Consider the following 19307-nt stretch of genomic DNA (forward strand, 5'->3'; position numbering starts at 1 on the left):
TCCCACTAGCTATAGAGATTTCATATATATATCATAGCAGAGAGTAATCAATTATAAGGTCAATAACAATAGTCATAACAATTACACGCTTTTGTATTTACGTTGAGTTTTGACACCTTTGGTGTGAACTGTCATGTTGTCAAGCCTGCAGGCGACCTGTGGACAGATGGAGGGACGGGGGGACAGGACACAAAGCATCTGGACAGACAGACCTCCCCTCTAATGATAAACTGTACAGTTTAGTGTGACGTCAGGAAATAAAGGATTAACTACTTCCATTACACAGAGCTACATTTGAGGTGACGTTAATATTTTGTTGTTAGTTAGTACTTTTTATAAATCCAACCTCCCACACTTTCTCTTCTTCTCCCTCTCCCACTTGCTTTCTCTCTCTTCAGACTTTCTCTGTATTTGGTAACACGTTGCATTATTTTACTTATTTGGCTTCAAAAAAAGAATAAAGTATTTGTCCTTTGGGGAAAATAAGTGACAGCAGCGTCTAAAGCAATAAAAAGTAGCAGCGGTAGCAATGTAAATAAATAACATTGTTTCAACGGTAAACATCATAAACACAACACGCTAACTCACTCGCTAAAATCATAGTTGGTAGGTTGGTGTGACACCATGAAAGCTTTTTACAATAACCAGCTAGCCTGTTTCCTCTCTCCTTATTCACACAGTTACTTCCTGTCCTCCACCTCCAGTTTGCCTCTGACTATTCCCAACTTCCAATCCAACTTCCTTAAATCTCCCCGTCTACTTCTCACCACACTCTATCGCCTCCTCTCGTTTAGCTCTCCCTCCTTTTTTCTGACATCTCTCTCTCCTTCTCTCATACTTCACTTTTCCTCTCTCTATCGTCGCCATTTCGCACTTCTCCGTGTCTAGCAGTGATTTGGTTTTCTGAGTGACGGGGGAGTCTGCATATCTAGCAGGTTTCGGCTGTTGCCCGTCAAAAGGACTCTAGTCAGTCAGTCTCTGAAGACCTGCACTCAAAGTGTGTACATCTACACATCTCAGTTTCAAACACATGGACCTGTTCAGGTGAGCTGGACACAGTCAATTTTATCTTTACAATCTTCGGGTTCAGGGGTCTCAAAGTTCAGTTTCCCACTGGCAGGCACGCTTCTCCAAGCTTTCTGCATGAATGCTAACAGCAGCGCTGAACGCCTGCGTGCCATTGGTCTTAGCCTATGACAGCTTGTTTGGGACTACTTGATTAATCAATTAGTCGGTCGAGGACAAAAATATTCTAAGACCATTTAAATAATTAAAGAAACATTTCTGAAGGTTTTCTGGTTTCAGTATTACCAGAATTCAAGATGAACTGCTTTTATTTGTTTTAAAAGATAACAAGGATATAAGGTTTTGGAAATAACTGTTTGACTGAATTATTAAAGTAAAGTAAGTAAAGATTAGTGATTCAGAGATACTGAATAAATCCTTATTTGCAATCCTGGGAAAACAATCTTTCAAACTAAAAGACTATGAAGGCAAAAAGCAGCTATGAGACCAAACAGCTATATTTAAGAATCAACTCAACATGTGGGCAGCTTTACTGGATCTGAGGCTTTGAGACCCCTGCTCTAGGTTCTCAAAACAGCACAAACATGCTTCTAAAGATGTGTCTCTGTGCTTTCTGAGGTCTAAATCTTTTGGCCTCCACCAACAACAACCTACATGCAGCCTTTGGTCTGGTCACCCTGTGGAGCACTACGTCACACTAAACAGCAGAGGCCGACAGAGAGGAAGAGGTAGACAAACTCAGAGTAAGAAAAAGCTCCACAGGTTTTAACATCTTCCTCTTTGTACAAGATAAGCTCCTAACCTCTCTAACTTGTAACAGTTATTCAAACAACCAAGAGTACAACTCCCTCCTTCTTCCACTTTATCTGCTTCTCTCTCCCACACTTCTAGAAAGAATCCCTTTCTCACTCGTTGTTTCTCTTCTTAGCATCCCTCCATCTCTTTTAGTTTAGCTATGTTATTCTAAACACAAAACCAAACCAACTCCTTCTCTACAAAGCTAGAATGCAACACTAATTTTTTTGTAAGTATTTTTCATTGTGTTTTTCCTAATTGCGCAGCTTCTAAATACACCATACGGGTAACCTAAACATCACTCATATCAAAATGAATGAAAGTTACTATACTTAACATGTTCAAATCAAGCCACCGCTAACAGATGAATGTATTATGGTGCGAGTGTAACAGCTGTAGTGTGAAGGTGAATAAATGGCTAGTAGATATAATCTCACTTTTGAAAACAACCAGTGACTGTGTCTTGATATCCATCCATACACACGCACGCACACACAGATTCAGCCTGAGAATGTGTGATCATAGAAACCTGAAGAATCATAATTGCACGGGACATTTATGTGTCCTCAGAAAGGTTTTTATACAAGAAAGATTCATGTTTGCTAATGTAGCAGATGCTTTGTTCCAGTGTAGTGACTACTCTGTTCCAACGGCTTGGATCGATGCTGAAGACATGTAGGTGAGAAACTAAATGACACGTGGAGGACATGTAGGAACACAGTTTGTATGCGAGTGTGTGGCTATAACACACACTATACTGTGACGTAATGATAGTGTGACGAGACAGTGTGTAAACAAATGAAGCTAACTACAGTGTGCGCATCCTTTTCTCAACCCCCCCCCTTCCCATGTCTGCCTGTCCAGATTCAACACACTGAGAAACAGAACACCTGTGTCGTCCGTCCGTCCATCCCTCCATGGAGGCTCCGTCCCCCCCTCCCCTCTGTGGGCTATTCAGGGTCTCTGGTGGACAAATGGACAGGCTGGGTCTAACGCTAGGCTTAGCTGCTAACGCTGGGCTAGACTAGGGCAGACTGAGCCGGGCTGGGCTAGGCTACCTACTGAAGAGCGAGTGGAGCTGGTGCTGGTGGCTGTAACACTGGCTGCTGCGGGGCGACTCGGTGCGGTCCATCACCGCCTGGAACCAGCCGGCCACGTCCACGTCCACCACCTCGTAACGCCGGATGAAACTATGCTCCTGGATGAGGAACACGAGGAGATACAGAGGGGTGAGGGGGAGGGGGTTTAGTCACATTGAACCATTTTGTCATTTGGGTGAATCTCAGCAAAATGTTTGTTGCTCATTATGACGAGTCTCTTACCAGCAGCGTGTGGTATTTTGGCCTTTTTCTGTGATCCTTTGTGAGGCTGTGGGAAGACACACAAATAAAGTGAAGCTTCAATAAGAGGTTTTAAATACACATGACATATTTGGAAGGAGAGGCAAGTCTCTTTACAGAACCTGCTCAAGGCAGGACTGTTTTGTTGTTGTTTAGATTCAAGATTCAAAGGTTTTGATGTCATAGGCACATAAGCTACAGTGTAGAAACGGCAATGAAGAACGTATGACCCGAGCTCCTCCAACAATGCCACATAGTTATATAATAAAATAAAAACATAAAAGATAGTGCATAAAGTCTGTATACACATAAATAGAATATGATATATACATATATTGTTTATTACAGCGAACAGAGGACAAGATCAAATAATCTAAAAGCACCTTCTCCAGTTCTGGATGTAATTATGTGTTCAGTTGTAAAACCACCACCTGATGACCTGAGAGTTCAAATGAGTTCAAGAGTGGGATCTGTGCTCACCAGTCTTTGACGAAGGACTGGAAGTCGAGGGAGAAGCCCATGCCGAGGGGCAGCAGAGGAGGGTCTTCCTGCAGCACTTTGGTCAGAACCTCAAAGTCTGTCTTACAGTTCTTGTAGGGAAACTGTCCCGTGGCCAGCTCCACCTACAGGACACACAGAGCCGTTAACATCCACAACGAAGCAGCACCACCTCTTGCTTTATATAATTAATTCACAGATATCATTTATAGCCAAACATAATAAAAAGGTAACACAACAAATAATAAGGTACAGAAACTAGTCACGCTTAAATATTTTACAAAAAATGTAAATACATGTCATTTCAATCCAATATGCTGGAGGAAGAAGTACCAGAGCTAGCTCCAATTTTAAAGGCAAGCACTTTTATTTTATTGCAATAAAATGAGAAAAGCTTTACCAGAGAGATGCCAAGGCTCCACACGTCTGCTCGGATGTCATAGTCAGGTTTGGTGGGATCTGGAGGGTCTATTCTCTCAGGCTGCAAGAACACGAGAACAGGTGTTATCACATTTCAGTTTTGTGTTGGACAGGATGTGATCAGCTTAATGTTAGAGATACTTGTTGTGTCTTAAGAGCAGTGTGTGTGAGTTTTGACTCACCGCCATGTAGGCAGCACAGCCGGCGCTGCGAGTCTTGGCTTTGGAGTCGACGAGGCGTCCGCTGATGCCGAAGTCACACAGTTTGATCTGACCTTTATCGTCCAGGAGGATGTTGGAGGGCTTCACGTCCCGGTGGATGACACCGTGTTTGTCTTTCAGGTACAGCAGCGCCTTCACTATCTGGAGAAGAAACGCACAGCACAACACATTAGAACAGAACAGGTGAGCAGCGTTGCACTGAACATCTGCAGTGTTCATACAGAGGTTACAAAATAAATCCAATCACGAGGCATCACGCTAACCCTTACCCTAACTCTAGCTTCAGACCGACAGCCAAACTCATACAAATCAGGGACGTGCACAGGTACGGGCTTATGTTGCCCGGGCAACGGCCCGTTTGGCCTTTTTGGCTGACCTGCCCCTCTGGAGAGAGCGAGAGTTTGTTTTTCTTTTTTCTGTTGTGGCCGAATCAGCATGATGAGCCCACAATTAGTATTGTAGCGTCTCGCTGCGGGAAACACACTTTGTCAGCGCTGTCATCTGCCGGTGCGTTAAGACCACCTCAGTGTCGGATTTTGGAAACTTGATTTTGAGTTGTCTCATGGCAGTTAGGATATAAGGGACAACCCAGGGGGCTTTACTTCCTCTTGATACCGTCAGTTATTTACAAAAGAACACCTAAATATAGCCTACTTGTTGTTATTGTGCTTCTGTCTTTCTGTGTCTTTTCATCTGTAAACTCCCTCAACGGGGCCGCTCGCTCTCTTTTCTTGATCGCCCTCTCACGGGTGAACAGTTCACTGACCTGCTTCATTGTAGGATTTCTGCCATGTCTCTACCACTTTAGTTTGACCATCTCTGTTACTAAGTTATGGAATACTAAATAAATAAGTAATTAGATATCTTACCGTTACTGGCTGCGCTCATAAAGAATGATAAGAATAAGAATAATGCGTATTGAACTGGTTTCATTAATTAGTGAGTTTATTTAAGGTAATTAGTTAGAGGCCCTATTTTATGTCTGGACTGCACAGCAGTTACAATGGTCTGGTCAAACTACATTAGAACATAATTTTCCCCATTTTGTCTTTAATAGTTTATAACATTAGATATTTAAATCAAAAAATGTCCCTGGTTTGCATTTTTAAAAACAAGTTACCGAATGCAATAGTCGCCTTAGCTTATTTTGTTATGAGATGTGAATTAATGTTCAATTTAGTTGATGTAATAATCGTTTGGTTTCTTTTACATTAAAAACAAGTTACAATTTTTAAAAAGGTCTTATGTTTTTTATCGGAGGGAGGTCCTTTTTCCAGTTTAGAGCAATAGCCCCTCCAAATGTCTGTGCACGTCCCTGATAAAAATCATCTAACTAACTCCAAAGTACACAACGAGCAAGTGTCTTCAATAAGTAGCAAGTGCTATGTGAACAAACCCCTGCAACATCCATTAATAACATTAAATATTAAGAACACCAAACCTGCTCAAAATATAAGACAATGTTATGTCTTGAGGAGACTGTGAAGTCTTTTGGACAAAATGTCCTCTCCATTAAAGGCAGCTCATTGTGGAATAGCGTCCCAACTGAGATACGGGATTGTCCCACTCTCAATAGTTTTAAAGGTCAACTTAAAGAATGGTTGAGCAACAAACAGACGTGCAATCAGCGCTAAATGCACTTTAACACAGGCGTATCTCCTCTCGCACTTTATGTAAGCATTATCTCTTTTTAAAGTGTTCATCAATGTGTCCCGGTTCAAAGAAACGATTAAAATGTGGTTCTATGTTTTTCTGTTTTGGAAAATACTTGAATAGTGAAAGGAAAGCACATCGTGTGAATGTTGCATCTGCGTGGGAGCGTGTGTGTTTTTCCACTTACTGCTACGGTCATCTTCCCGAGGATGCGCTCCGGCATGGGGCCCTGGATTCTCTTCTTCAGCTTCTCGGCACACGTTCCCATCAGCTCCATGGCAATGAAGACATCCGTCTGTACACACACACATCATTTAAACACATTTACCAAACACATTGACACATTCACCTTTTAGTGGTTCAGTTGAGGAGGGGGCACGGGGGTGAAAGGAGTCAGATTGCATGCGAATATAAAAATAAACCAGAGGCTCCAGTTTGTTTGGGGAGACTGCATTTAGCAGCGGAAGTGCTCCGATTCCTCCCGTCCTACTATTTGTTGTTAAGAATAAACACTGAAATGTATTTTGGGGACACCCACGTTGGTAACTATGGCGCCATAGCACTGGATGATGTAAGGGCAGTCGTGACTCTTCAGCACCACGTCCAGGTCCATCAGGATCCTCTTGTTCTCATCTTTGTTTCCTGTACGGCGCATTTGCTGGTGACACACACAGAAACAAGCCATTAGAAAATGACAAAACAAAGACCCCTCTGGTGAGCTGACTGCCTGGTGGTTAAACAGCTCAGTGGGCTATAATTAAGACGTCTCTTCATTAAGAGGGCTGTTATGTGAGGTTATTAGTGCCACCGTGTTGGGAAATGAGCCACAATCAAAACACAACGGGAAGTCAGAGAGCTAAGCCGGGGCTAGCATCGCGCTCCTGATGAATTGTATTCACGTTTGCTGGTGTTTTAGAGTTCATGTCTTTATGATCCTCGGCCTTTAGGGACCTTTTTGGTTGCATTTTGAAAATAGGCCTTAAGCTAAGACATAAGGCCTATTGCTAAGACATAGTGCACTCATTACAATTTGTTTCCTCATATGGTCGATTTGACATCATTAGTAAAGCATAAATAACTAAAAATAACTATAAATTGCTCATGTAAAGAAGACCATGTATGGCATGTTTAATGACACTGGCTACCTGTCTAAATGAACATGGTGCGAGGGGTGCTGTCATTTATTAGGAAATCCAGCTTTCAATTTGTTTGGCACAGCTTAAATACAATAGTAACACCAGCAGCTTGCAAAGAATGCTAAGGATTCATTGTGTGAATGAAAAAAGTAGTTGAAGCCGTTACCAACTCCCATCAAATTCACCTAATTGAAAAAGCTTCAAAATGGAAATCACATTTACATTAGGTAATATAAAGATGTTTCCTATTTGTTGTGCCTCTCTGTATCTGTATTATTAAATAATTGTTCTCTTGTTAACATTTCCTGTCTAGATTTTGACACATATATATTTGTACATCGCAAATTGACAATCAATCTCAACAGCTGTAGGTAATGGGACGCTATAGCCATAACACTTTTGCCACGGGGGAAATATGAAATCTTAACCTAGGAGATTTAATTTCCCAGAAAAGTGGAGGATTCAAATCACCTCTCTGTACCTTTGTTCTGTTTAAAGAAATAAGAAGCAAGTCCTGATGAATGTGTGGTGTAAACAGAGTGCGGGGTCTTACTTTCACAGCGATGACATGGGCGGTCTTCTTGAATCGTACTTTGAAGACTTGTCCGCAGGTCCCACTGCCGATCTCCCCCTCACTGATCAGGTCTGTCACCTCTGCTGGATACCGCTGTGAAAGGAACAGAGAGGAATAAGTCTTTAGATTATGCTACATTTCGATTTACTGGTTAAAATGTTAATGTTGTCTCTTTGCGATATCCCCGAGCTGAAAACAGATGAGAGGCCAATTCAGATGTTCTGCTTCGTAAGGCAACAGCAAACCCCTCTGGGCAATTTAGTCACAAATGTTTTGATGTGTAATTAAGCTGCTCCCCCATTGGCCCCGCCTAAGAATACCATGACACAGCGGGAAGATAAATATATTTCTTTGCTTAAACTAATTATTTGTGACTGAAATGAGAGTGACGATTGGTCAAACAATTGATGTAGAAACCCCTCTGAGCTAATGAGAATAAGTAATAACAATCAGGAGTAAATCATGTTCTCAGGCATCTTCAAACCCTGACAGGCACTGACTGTGAAACGGGACCTGAAGACTAGAAGAGGGAGAAAAACAAACTTACAGAATTGAGGCCGAGCCATAGCTAATCTCAATGTTATCTTGTTAGACATAAACAAATACCTATCCAAACTGTTTTCATAATAATCTGTGTATTGTAAAGGAGAAGCAAAATGCCCGGGGCTGTTGTTTCCCTTCATAGAGATTCTCTGCTCTCCTCAAAGACACTTCAGTAGTTGCTTGTATGGATGTTTGCTTTTATAGGGCTTTGACCTTGACCTGGTTTGTCTCTGTTTTCAAGAGGTCAATAGACATTACAAACTGGTGACTGTAGTTTGTAGCAAATGTGACTCAAATCTAAGTCAAATAGAAGTAACATTTGTTGGGGACTTTTTTCAGCTGTGGAATAATACACATTTACTGCTTTTGGGAGTTTTTACAGGAACAGGTTGGACTACTACTGTATGCGGGACTGAGTCATAATATATGACAGTCTTCATGTCCACAGTACACAGTAGAAGGAATATGTTGCCCCGTGCAACAGTGTGGCACATTAATGTGTTTTTGGAGAACAAAAAAGGTCAAATAAAATACATCCAAAGTACTAGGACGTCTAAGTTGTTTTCCTGGTGGAAGATTAGCAGACCATAACCATGTATCACCTGCCTGATGATCTCTCACCCTGGTTATTACTTATGTATTTAACAAAGTGTTGGGAATCAACATTTTTCAGACTACAGAAAGTCAACATGTGTCACATCTCACCGTGCCGTCGATCTTCAGGTAGCCCGTCTGTTTCATGATCTCCTGCAATTTCTGGTCTATCTCTGCACTGTGGGGACAAAAGACACCATGTGAGAGGCTGCAGGAGCTACAGTACGGATGTTTCAGTGTAAAACTCCCATAGCAACATAAGAGAGGCTTCTGTGTGTATTCCTGTACACACTTTAAACCCACACACAAGTGTAGATGTACTACGTGTAACACAACCTGCTTTTCTTTAGATGACCTTTTGTCCGGCCCACGTTCCACTTTTAATGTTGTTCATGTGACGATCTTGTTTTTATTATGTGAGATCACTGTAACTCTATTTTGTCTCTTTATGTTTATGTTAACTAAATATTTCTTCATAATTATTTTCAACCAGATAGTTGTGACTCAACAGTAAGACTGGCTGACTTTCGTTAAGTCATTGCTAATAATAATTGTACTAATCACTTTCCCAGTTAAGTATTTTATTCAGAAAACAAAAATAAAATGTAACCACATGTTAACCAACATCTCACAACAGCAGTAAGTCTTTGAATTATATACAGTTTTTTTCCTAAAAAAAAGAGAGGCAATTATCGATGCTGCATAAACAGTCATTTTAGGCTAAAAACTTCAGTTTCTAGGGTAGTAATTAATCATCGAACATCATCATGTTACATACTTCTCTAAGCTCTTCTGCAGGGCGTAGGGAGGGGTGGGCAGCGTGAGCATGTGTCGCGGGCGGCTGGGGTACGGGTGGTGCTGAGGGGAGCTCTCTGAAGACGAGGAGCGGCTGCCTCCATCGTTGGCCAGTGGCAGCTGGAGCCTGGGGGGGGGGGGGGGACATGACAAATTAGAAACAGACAGGAAAATGGAGCGAGCGGTACAGTGTGTTTTGCACCCGAGGCCAGCATGCCAGAAGGTGTAAACGCATGCATTTACTGACTGCCTCATTGCAGTGGGTTTAAAGAGGTCTTGCACAAATAGAGAAGGAATTAATGTGTTATTATTTGCTTTGTTCAACACATTTCAGTGTTTAAATTTACTTTGCATTTCCATTGTGAAAATCTGGGCTTCAGGTTGTTTTTTGCACCATTGAAAGTGATTGAGAAATCCTTTGGAATGATCGTATCCTGTGTATCAAGTGAAAAAGGGTTCCCATGAGACAGCCAGGGAAACTGGCCTTTGCGGGGTCAAAGTGTTCTTTCACTACAGCCCTGCTATCTACACCCTGGGTAGGATTTAACCAGCATATGAACTTGACTTGTTTTCATTTCCCCGAGATTACAGCTTTGTTTTTATTTCGCTGATGTCCCGACCTAATGTTAAAACAAACAGGACGGTTATCTCACAGCAAAAGCAACACCATTCTCAGGCAGGGGAGAGAGCACAGAGTTAGCCCACAGCTTGGGAGGTACAGTTTGGGGATGTGGATGTCGACAGTTCACTTTTAAAGGAAAACTACGGTTTATTAATACTTGGGTTTTGTTCATCAGCTGCAGCCTTGGCTTACGTTATGCACTGTACACACGAAAAGGACTGCTGAGATCTCGGCAAAAATACAAAGAAAAGACCAATAAGGAAAGCAGTACAGGGCTTCAGTTGTAATCAATCCATCACTGTACAAGAAAACTTGGTGTGTGTCAAACAACTTGTCAAAGTTAACCCAGCTAGTCAATCTGGGAAATGTACTCGATATTTAAAACCTACAGTTTGGGTAATCATTTCAAATCGATGTATCTTGGGTGAGCATAACGTTATCATCACTAACAGAACTGACAGCCTAAGTAGTGAAAATACAACCCAGATTGTAATAAACTGCAGTTTGACATAACATCAACTGATTCCACTAAACTATTTCATAAACAAGACGCCATATTGACTGGCTGTTGCAACATGCTGCCAGCCCTGTACTGTAGGTCTAACTCGTTCATTCAAGGACAAGTTAAGACTCAGCTGACCTTGTTTATCAGGTGTACCTGCAAGCACAGACTCATTTCCAAATTGTGATGTAAAAGAATTTCAAGAAAACAATCTAAAGTGATGATAGCACAGACCTGTCATGCAACCAAATTAAAAGACTATGTGTGCGTTCCATAACCCATAGTAGCATACTTTTTAGTGTCCTTGAAACAGTGAAGTCCCAATACATAGTATGTTAAATCCAAGAAGCAAAAAATACCAGGAAGCCATATTATTGCATCATTTTGCAGTATGGAATCTGGCATCTGTCTATTCTGACTCGCAATCCTTTGTGAAGAGGATATCTTAGAAGGACAATGTTATAAAGAAACTGTCGACATACTAAATGTGACAGTACATGCTCTGTCAGGGAAGCTGTGAAATATTTCGAAAGTAAAAAAGAAAAGTATGCCATTTAGAAAACAGCGTGTGACTATATATTTAAGGAGTGGCATTAAGAAGTTTAGTTTTCATTCATTATCATCAATTTCACAACAGCAACTTTTTACACGTTTGGAACCAATATGCAAACCTTAAGAGGACCATGCAGCCATTATTAATATTAATATGATTAACAGTATGTTTGTAGTAGAAGGCTGGCATCTCTTCTGAGAAAACCAGCAGGTGTTTTATATCCACGAGTCACCTGTGGAGGGATGCGCCTGTAAGGGGAGAATCAGTTAGTGAAGGAGAGGAGGGGTTAGTATGGGGAGGAAGAAGGACCCAGGCAGTCTTTGGCACAGATTGCATCTCCATAGTTCGGCTGGCTCCAGATGAACGGATGTGAGGACAGACGGAAAAGGAGACGAACAAACACACAAATACTCGCAGGCAGTGCTGCACCGCCTCCAGCTCACACAGTGCTGCTGCAAAAAGGGAGGAGGCGCAAGGGGGGATGCCAGAGGATGAATAAGAGACTAACAACATCAAACAGAGAGAGAGGAGAACTTCGGCCAAAACTGCATAGCACAGACTAAGCTGGAAGTCAGACAGTCAGTCAGTCAGACTCGGACAGGAAGTCTTCAGGCTCCACACACAGAACACAAAGAGAGAGAGAGAGAGCAGCCAGAGTGTTCACTCCTGCAGACGGACCAGAGGGGATGCTGGATTAGAGACTGTGTCGGACAAAACACAACCCAAAACACTGTGTCGTGCAGAAAAGCTACATGCACCATGATCTCTGCCTCCAGCAAAACAAAGGTTAATTATCTGATGCACGTCCACACAAACACACACTGTGGACATCAACACACACCAACACTGCCCTGCCACTGGCACAGACTCACGGTGAGAGAGGAGTCAGAATGGAAAGACAGAGAGGATGTGATTAGAGGGGAGGTGTAAATAACTGCTCGGCTAAAATATCAGAACTGGTTTGAGGTTTCACAGACAGACTTAGCCCGTTAGCAGAAGGTCTTAATAAAAACGTCAGACACTGTTGTCAATGTATTTCTAACATTCAAGAAATGTAAAACCAGTAAAATGTTTAAACTTATCAGGCAGATGTACTTATGGGCCTTTGTGATCCACGTATTTCATTTATCGTTGTTGTGCTTCTACAAACATTTGAGATGTACATCTAGATTTACTAGAGAGTTAATTGACTATTATAGTCATTTGTTCAGGCATTTCTCTCAGTCTTTTTAGTATTTTTAATAAGACTGAATGTAAGAAACGAGCATTCAAGTGTAAAGAAGACACGAGTAATTGCAGTAAGTGAAGAGCAGTATTGAGAGCCTATTACAGGCAGGAGTTAAAATATGGAGCTAAACTTAACTGGGCAAAATGTAAGGAGCTGGATGGCCTGAGTTCTTCTCTGATAGGTTAAAAAAAATACGAAAGATAAGGGAGGAGGGGATGGGAGGTGAAACGGGGGACAGAGGTGTTGGGGGAGAGAGAGAGAGAGAGGTGCAGTGGCAGAGAGAGCGATGGATTGAATGATACCTGCACGCTGGGAAGGGGCTGGAGCAGGACTGAGCTGGATCACGATGACTAGACAGAGGAAAGAAAATATACACATACATGCAAATTATTGCACTGTATGACTAACACAATCAGACACACACACATACACACACAACCATACACACATCTCTCGAGAAATTATACAAATACACGGAAAAATACATTCCGACTTGTATGAGTTCTGTGTTCTCTTCACACAAACACATCTGAGTTTTTTTCCCCCCGAAAATGTTTTTATGTGGTTTGGTAATATAATGGCTGTTATCCGATTAACTAAATCAGATGGTATTGAGGCAATACTCCTTTTTAGCATAGGATAATCATTCTATGGCTTGGATTAAAAAGGCAACACCACTTCTTTTTGAGAAGTTTCAAAAATTGAAAGCTAAAGCAACCTCTAAAAAACACATTTCAAACAAAAGGCACAAAAGCAGATTTGTGGTCAATGTCTCTTCAACCTCATGAATAGACAAGTGATCTGTAGGAAAGAATGATCTTTAAACAGTCAGTGAGCGAACAGGGTTTCTGATATCGGTGACAAGCAGTTTTTAAAGTCCAATATGTTGCCACAGAGTTAGTTTTGGTGTAACATGTCAGTGCAGGCATGATGTTGCAGCACTGAACGAGCCAGGCTGTCTAAAGAGATTTTCATTTTTTTTTTTTTTAAAGCTCTCTCTAACCCACAGTGAGCCATCTTTCTATTATTACGGATCATGATTGTGGAACAGCCTCCCAGAAGACCTGACTCTCATACTTTTGAGAGCAAAGTCAAGAACCACCTTTTTAAATTTGGTTTTTAACAGAATTTTATTTTATTATTATTCAATTTAAATGGTATTCTTTTTTAATATTTGATTCCTGTTTGATTCAGTCCAGCATTGGTATTAAGTGTTCTTTTTTAATCACAAAGCTGCTACTCTGGATATACCTGAGAAGGGGGAGATAGTATTGTTACTATTTTTTGTAAATTGGCTATGTTTTTGGTTTGTGAAGCACTTAGAGTTACATTTGTGTATGAAAAATGCTAAATAAATAAAGTTTGATTTGATTTGATGATTTTCTTCTCAGGGCCCAACATTACAGTTTCACCATATCTTACAAAACCCATATGTACTGACAACTGTAAAGGGTTTTATGACAATGAGTCTGTAGCAGACTAAAATTCAACCACCATATGTAAAAAGTAGTTTATAAAGCTTAATGATATAACCAACGCCTGGTAACGTCTGTAGAACGTTAGCTAACAGAACTGATAGCTCCCACACATTAGCGTCTGTTTCGTCAAGGGTCAAAACTGCCACTGAAAACTGACTTTGCCGCAGAAGACACAAGCACACACGCTGCTTAATAATAACGTGAAACTTCAGATACACTACAGATAAATGGCATCTCCATTATATTTCACAACGAGGTTGAACACTACATCAGATTTGACGATGGGCCCTGCCACCGACTATCACTCATATTGCTAGCTTGTTAGCCTAGCTTGTTTGACAGGACAGTCAGAGCAGATTTCGGGACGTGACTGCCAGCGAGACATTTGATGACACCGCTTTATTTTTGATTTTATTTTGCCTCACTCACTATAGAAATTGTCCTACTTGTTAAGTAAGTGATTCGATGGTAAAATCAAACAACTGAGCTGAGTCGGTGTTTGTTTATGTAGCTAGCCTGTTAGCATGTAGCAGCATAACACCTCCTCCTCCCTCCGCCTCTCCGATCTTTCCCCCTGCTATTCTGCCCGTTACCGACACCCCGGTGCTCCCCGGTGGACACTCACTCGGCCTCGGACGTGATCTCTGCGGACTCATCTCGATGTTAAGGTCGATTCTCCTGCGAGCTTCTTCATTTTCTTGCTTTAGTTTCTCCTCGATTCGCGACAACCTCTTTTCCAGCGACGACATCTTGAAAAATTGAGCACCATGTAGTTCCCAGCAGCGCTCTCGACTCCCTCTCCGGCAGGCAGGCAGACTGGACGCACGCACACACACAATAAATTCTGATAAAATGAAGAGTAATTTACCAATTTATTTCGTACGGATATGATTATTGAGGAAGAATATCATGTACTTACTTATTCAACTACATCACATGGTACTACTCAAACATAAGGTTGAGTTTGCTTAGTTACCAAGGAACTGTAAACTATTAAACATACAATTATTTTCTCAATGTCAACCTTATTGTTGAGCTTTATAAAAGTAAATTCTTGACCTTAGGCTGCAGGTGTCAGACATGCATAAAAATCGTAACCTGGAACATGAATTGAAATGTTATGAACTAAAATATTTTGCCATTACAACCCAATCTCCAACCGAAAACATGTGATAAAGGCCGTCCGGTAGCCGAGAGTAGGCTATGTCTGCTGTCACATAAGGGAATAATCATTTAGTAAAATATTTCTCTGATGTATGTGTTTTGCTATTAAATAGTCAAGAGTGATCTCTTAAATGTGATTACTAAAGCAAGCTTGTCCAATTGTGAGGTCAACTTTTGTGTTTGAATTAGGGCTATATTGTTGAAATCAGTATACTATTACATTTGTATAACGGTCATGTTTTATATGATTAAAGAGATTGGTGGAATATTGATCAGAAAACTAATCATCATAATAACTAATAAGCACACACTTCTATTCTCCAATGTAAGGATTTGCTGATGGAGCCATTTTATTTAGTTTTAAATCAATTACTTTTGGACCTTAGATTTTCACTAGACAAAACAAGCAATTCAAAGAGACACTAACATTGGATCTGGTTTATATGTTCTCAAGTTTTGATAAACTATGTTACATTTTTGAAGACTCTACAGTTATCATTTAATCTAACAAATAATCAAAAGATGAATTTATGGTCAAAGTTATTAAAATTACAATTGACATTTTGGAAAAAGGATGACAGGATATGCACATATTACGACTCAATACCCCTGAATAATATTGATTTAGCAAAAAACACAAAACAATGTAGAACATCACCTCAGTTTAAAATGCTGCTGCTAAATGGATGTTTAGTCCCAAATAAAAACTACTGATACGGCTATGTTTTAGTTTTTTCTCTTCTGTTTTACTTGCCTCTCAAGTGTCCTTAGATACTGTACACTAAAAACAACACACAGACAGATTATTCACTCCAACCTTTCTTTATAAAATAAGTCATCTCATACTCTCACATGGTTTTTGTTTTGACACAACACAAGATAAGTAAAATCCACACATCATACATACAGCTTCACAACAAACCTTGCCTCTACTCAGAAATGTTTATACCACTGGCTCATATTTTCAAGATATATCATTGTGTTTGAAATGATATTGTTTCTTTAGAAATGTTTTGCCAAGATACCTTGTTCACTGGGATGTGATGTGCAATATTTTTTTTTGATTGCGTCATCACCACCCAGATTTTCCAGATATTAACCAAGATATCCATTGGTTTTATCTGAAACAAAGATAACTTCATCTGCAATAACCACCACGGGTAGCTTTTAAATGTATTGTTGGAATCAGTTCTCCAAAACAGACACTAAAACAAATGCTAGAGCCAGAGTTTGTTGAGTTTAAAGTCACATATAAATGTCTTGAGGGGAAATTACTTACTTCATGTACACAAAACTCTGGTAGCATGTAGATAACTGGAGCAATGCGTCTTAAACTCAGATGAACAAACACAATAATGTTACTTGTGCATCAAGTTTTAGTGTTCAGTTTTTTTTTGTAATAAAAAAAAGGTGAAATACAGTGACCTGTTTGCTACATAGCATTTAATGCTGATGGTTGCGATATGATATACAATTTCCAATTAAAAATGTGGTTGGTACTGAATAATGGATGAGGAGTCAACGGTCATAAAATGTGATTACTTAAAAATTGCAATTGTAACATTTGTGACATTCATTAAAATCCAAGCAGCACAATTTTTAAAAGTGGTTGGTAGAATTCCAAGGAATTAAGAAGTGATTCTTTACCCCGTAGTTATATTTCATAGTTCGCCCAGCATTGGTCAGTATGACTGAGGGTCATCATCACACCACTGCTGGGGAAGCTTCAAATATGAATTCCTTCTGAACGAGACGTCACAGTTCCCACTCTCACAAGCAGGTCCTCTCGGTTTCTCACTCTTCTTCCTGCTGCTGTATACAACGGGCCACAAAATAAAAACATGATGCTTTTCTGTGGATCAAATACAAATGTAAGGCATTGGTATGAGAGACCATTAAAAAGTCAGCAGCTCCTCCTCACAGCTGCACGGGTGAATACAGCGACACATAAGAGGATGGGAGGAGGTAATTTAAAAGGCTAATGTTTGTAAAGATACACAAGTCACTGGTGCGATGTACGAGGATTGGGGCCTTTGTTTGTACAACCCAGCCAGCTGTCCGTCCTGGCTTTTATTTTCTCAGCTTTCTATCTTTTTAACTTGTAGACACACAAAACACAGACCGACTGGCTCTGGTCTCTCCGCATTCATTCACAGTGTAATTAACGGCAGACAAACAGTCAGCGGACAGTCAGTTGGGACCGGTGGTCCGCTCAGATAAAACCGTTGTGAGGCCTTTAAAGTCAAACATTCCTCTTCTTCTTCAAGGCCCACTAGCAGAGGTCGGAGACGTAGTCAAAGTCCCGGAAGCTCTCCTGGTCTTTGCGGGAGAGCACACGAGGTTCGCGTGGTGGCGTGAGTGCCGGAGGTTCGGTGGTGAACTCCTCGTCGAAGTTGCTGACGTCTTCCTTCCCGACAATGGAGGGGACGAAGGGGGGGGGAGCCTTCCTCTGCAGCAACATCTCCCAGTCCACATTCTGGAGGCGGACAGAGAAAAAAGAAAAAAGACAATAAATAATTAGAAAAGGTGAATATAAAAAAAAAAATAAGAAAGAAAATATTAAAAAGAAAATGCGCACTTACTCTGAAAAATGGCTGCTTCTTAATTTCCTCTGCATCCTTTTCACCAGAGCCCAGTCTTCTCTCCGGGTTCCTCCTCAACAGCTGATCACAAAAACACATACAAGAATCACAAATGGCTCATGACAAGAAAGAGTATCTTTCAGTATTTATGTGCGTGTGTTTGTGTGTATTCTTACCCTTCTCATAATGCCGATAGCCTCGGTGGACAGAAAGCGTGGATAGCGGACTTCGTCATTCACTATGCTGTCAAACACCTCCTCTTCATCATCCCCTGGGAATGGAGACTATAGAAACACACACAGATGACAATAGGTAAATCAAATCCATTCTACAGATTTCACAAGCGCCTGAAGCTGCTGAATGTATGTGCGCCGCTGCTACGGGGCGCCAGCCAGGTACGAACAAATAATATTATTAAATAATTGTAATACATTAAATTAATAATCCGTGGCCACACAGCCTCTGTGAGCGAGCGAGACAGAGAGAGCGAGAGAGAGCACACCTTTAACTATTTAATATCATTAAAAAAAGAAAAAAAAAGAAATCATTCCAATGTGTACTAAAGGACAGTAAAAAAATAAAACAGTTTAAAAGGGGAGTGATTAGTAAAATATGCATAAAGAAAAATAAAGAATACTAACTAGGTAACATAAGATAAGAATAAACTAGTTTAAATGATTTGTTATTGGTTGTGATCATATTCTAAAGATGTTTGGATTATTGAAAAGTATACAGCTCTCTTTCATCTGAGTGTTGAGAGCTGTATCCATAAATTCACTTTGTGCTCAAAGTGCAACAGATTGATGCATTTAACTTCAACATTTAAATAAGAATCAAAATTAAAGATCCTCCCGGGGGTGCACGCCCCCGGACCCCCCTAGAGGATGTGAGGTCCACCCCCAAATAAAGTAGTTTAAAAATAATTAAATTGCATACATTTTATTTTGATTGTTTGTTATGTGGATGTGTAGTATTTGTGTTACTGTATGTTCAATAAAGGTGATTCAGCAAAATACACCTGTAGAGCCTCAGAAGCAATATAAATAGCACATCTAAGACTGAAGTTATTCAGCGCACTTGCAATATGATTAGTTATTTTTAATTAAAGATTTTAGGGACACCTTTTTATATACATTTACCAATATGAAATCTATATACTCTTGGCTATGATATTGGATGGATAGTAAACTAACAAATATGTAATGTGTGTTCACGTAAAGCTTATTTCAGCTATCCTCCCTCCCATACACCGTGTAAAGCAGGGGTGGGGAACCTTTTTCCTCTCAAGGGCCATTTCAATTTTCCAACATCCTCCGAGGGCCGTACAAATTATTGACCTCTGCTTAAAAATACTAAAATCACAGCCCATTCATTTGGCCTTTCTTTCATGCTGTGCAAAGAAAAAGCAACCTCTTAATCCAAAAATCTTACCATGACTCGCGCATGCATGCACGTGCACGGTTGTGGCATGAACACCAAAACAGAAAGATATGGACACAAGATGTGTGCAAATGTATTTAGTTTCCTATCCATGTGGACATGATTTAAGTGTGTGGGGGGGGGGGACCCTAACCTCCTCTAGG

The 19307-nt window shown here is 40.6% G+C and overlaps 2 protein-coding genes across 2 annotated transcripts; both read right to left on the reverse strand.

Annotated features, from left to right (window-relative positions):
* Positions 1-2382: 2382 nt before the first annotated feature.
* On the reverse strand, positions 2383-14782 carry map2k7 (mitogen-activated protein kinase kinase 7). The gene is made up of 12 exons (XM_010778254.1): positions 14604-14782; positions 12803-12850; positions 9579-9723; positions 8912-8978; positions 7643-7756; positions 6492-6611; positions 6141-6248; positions 4262-4441; positions 4060-4140; positions 3642-3784; positions 3144-3189; positions 2383-3019 (listed from the first exon to the last, which is right to left on the reverse strand). The coding sequence occupies exons 1-12, from the start codon at positions 14725-14727 to the stop codon at positions 2876-2878; spliced, it is 1320 nt and encodes a 439-aa protein (XP_010776556.1). The 5' UTR covers positions 14728-14782; the 3' UTR covers positions 2383-2875.
* A 596-nt stretch (positions 14783-15378) lies between these two features.
* LOC104951574 (serine/threonine-protein kinase N2-like) lies at positions 15379-18041 on the reverse strand. Its single transcript, XM_010778255.1, has 3 exons — positions 17901-18041; positions 17725-17805; positions 15379-17618 (listed from the first exon to the last, which is right to left on the reverse strand). The coding sequence occupies exons 1-3, from the start codon at positions 17907-17909 to the stop codon at positions 17415-17417; spliced, it is 294 nt and encodes a 97-aa protein (XP_010776557.1). The 5' UTR covers positions 17910-18041; the 3' UTR covers positions 15379-17414.
* Positions 18042-19307: the final 1266 nt, after the last annotated feature.

Source organism: Notothenia coriiceps, unplaced genomic scaffold (assembly GCF_000735185.1).
Source record: "Notothenia coriiceps isolate Sejong01 unplaced genomic scaffold, NC01 NC01_scaffold00019000, whole genome shotgun sequence".
NCBI classification, from domain to species: domain Eukaryota; kingdom Metazoa; phylum Chordata; class Actinopteri; order Perciformes; family Nototheniidae; genus Notothenia; species Notothenia coriiceps.

Bases quoted from the DNA above. Each gene is read 5' to 3' on its own strand.
- map2k7 (XM_010778254.1), bottom strand. From the start codon at position 14,727: ATGTCGTCGCTGGAAAAGAGGTTGTCGCGAATCGAGGAGAAACTAAAG. The intron at 6,612-7,642 runs GTAAGACCCCGC...GTGTGTCACCAG, and splicing joins CCCATGTCATCGCTGTGAAA to CAAATGCGCCGTACAGGAAA. The intron at 4,141-4,261 runs GTGAGTCAAAAC...GTGTTCTTGCAG, and splicing joins GCTGTGCTGCCTACATGGCG to CCTGAGAGAATAGACCCTCC.
- LOC104951574 (XM_010778255.1), bottom strand. The intron at 17,619-17,724 runs GTAAGTGCGCAT...GTCCGCCTCCAG, and splicing joins AGAAGCAGCCATTTTTCAGA to AATGTGGACTGGGAGATGTT.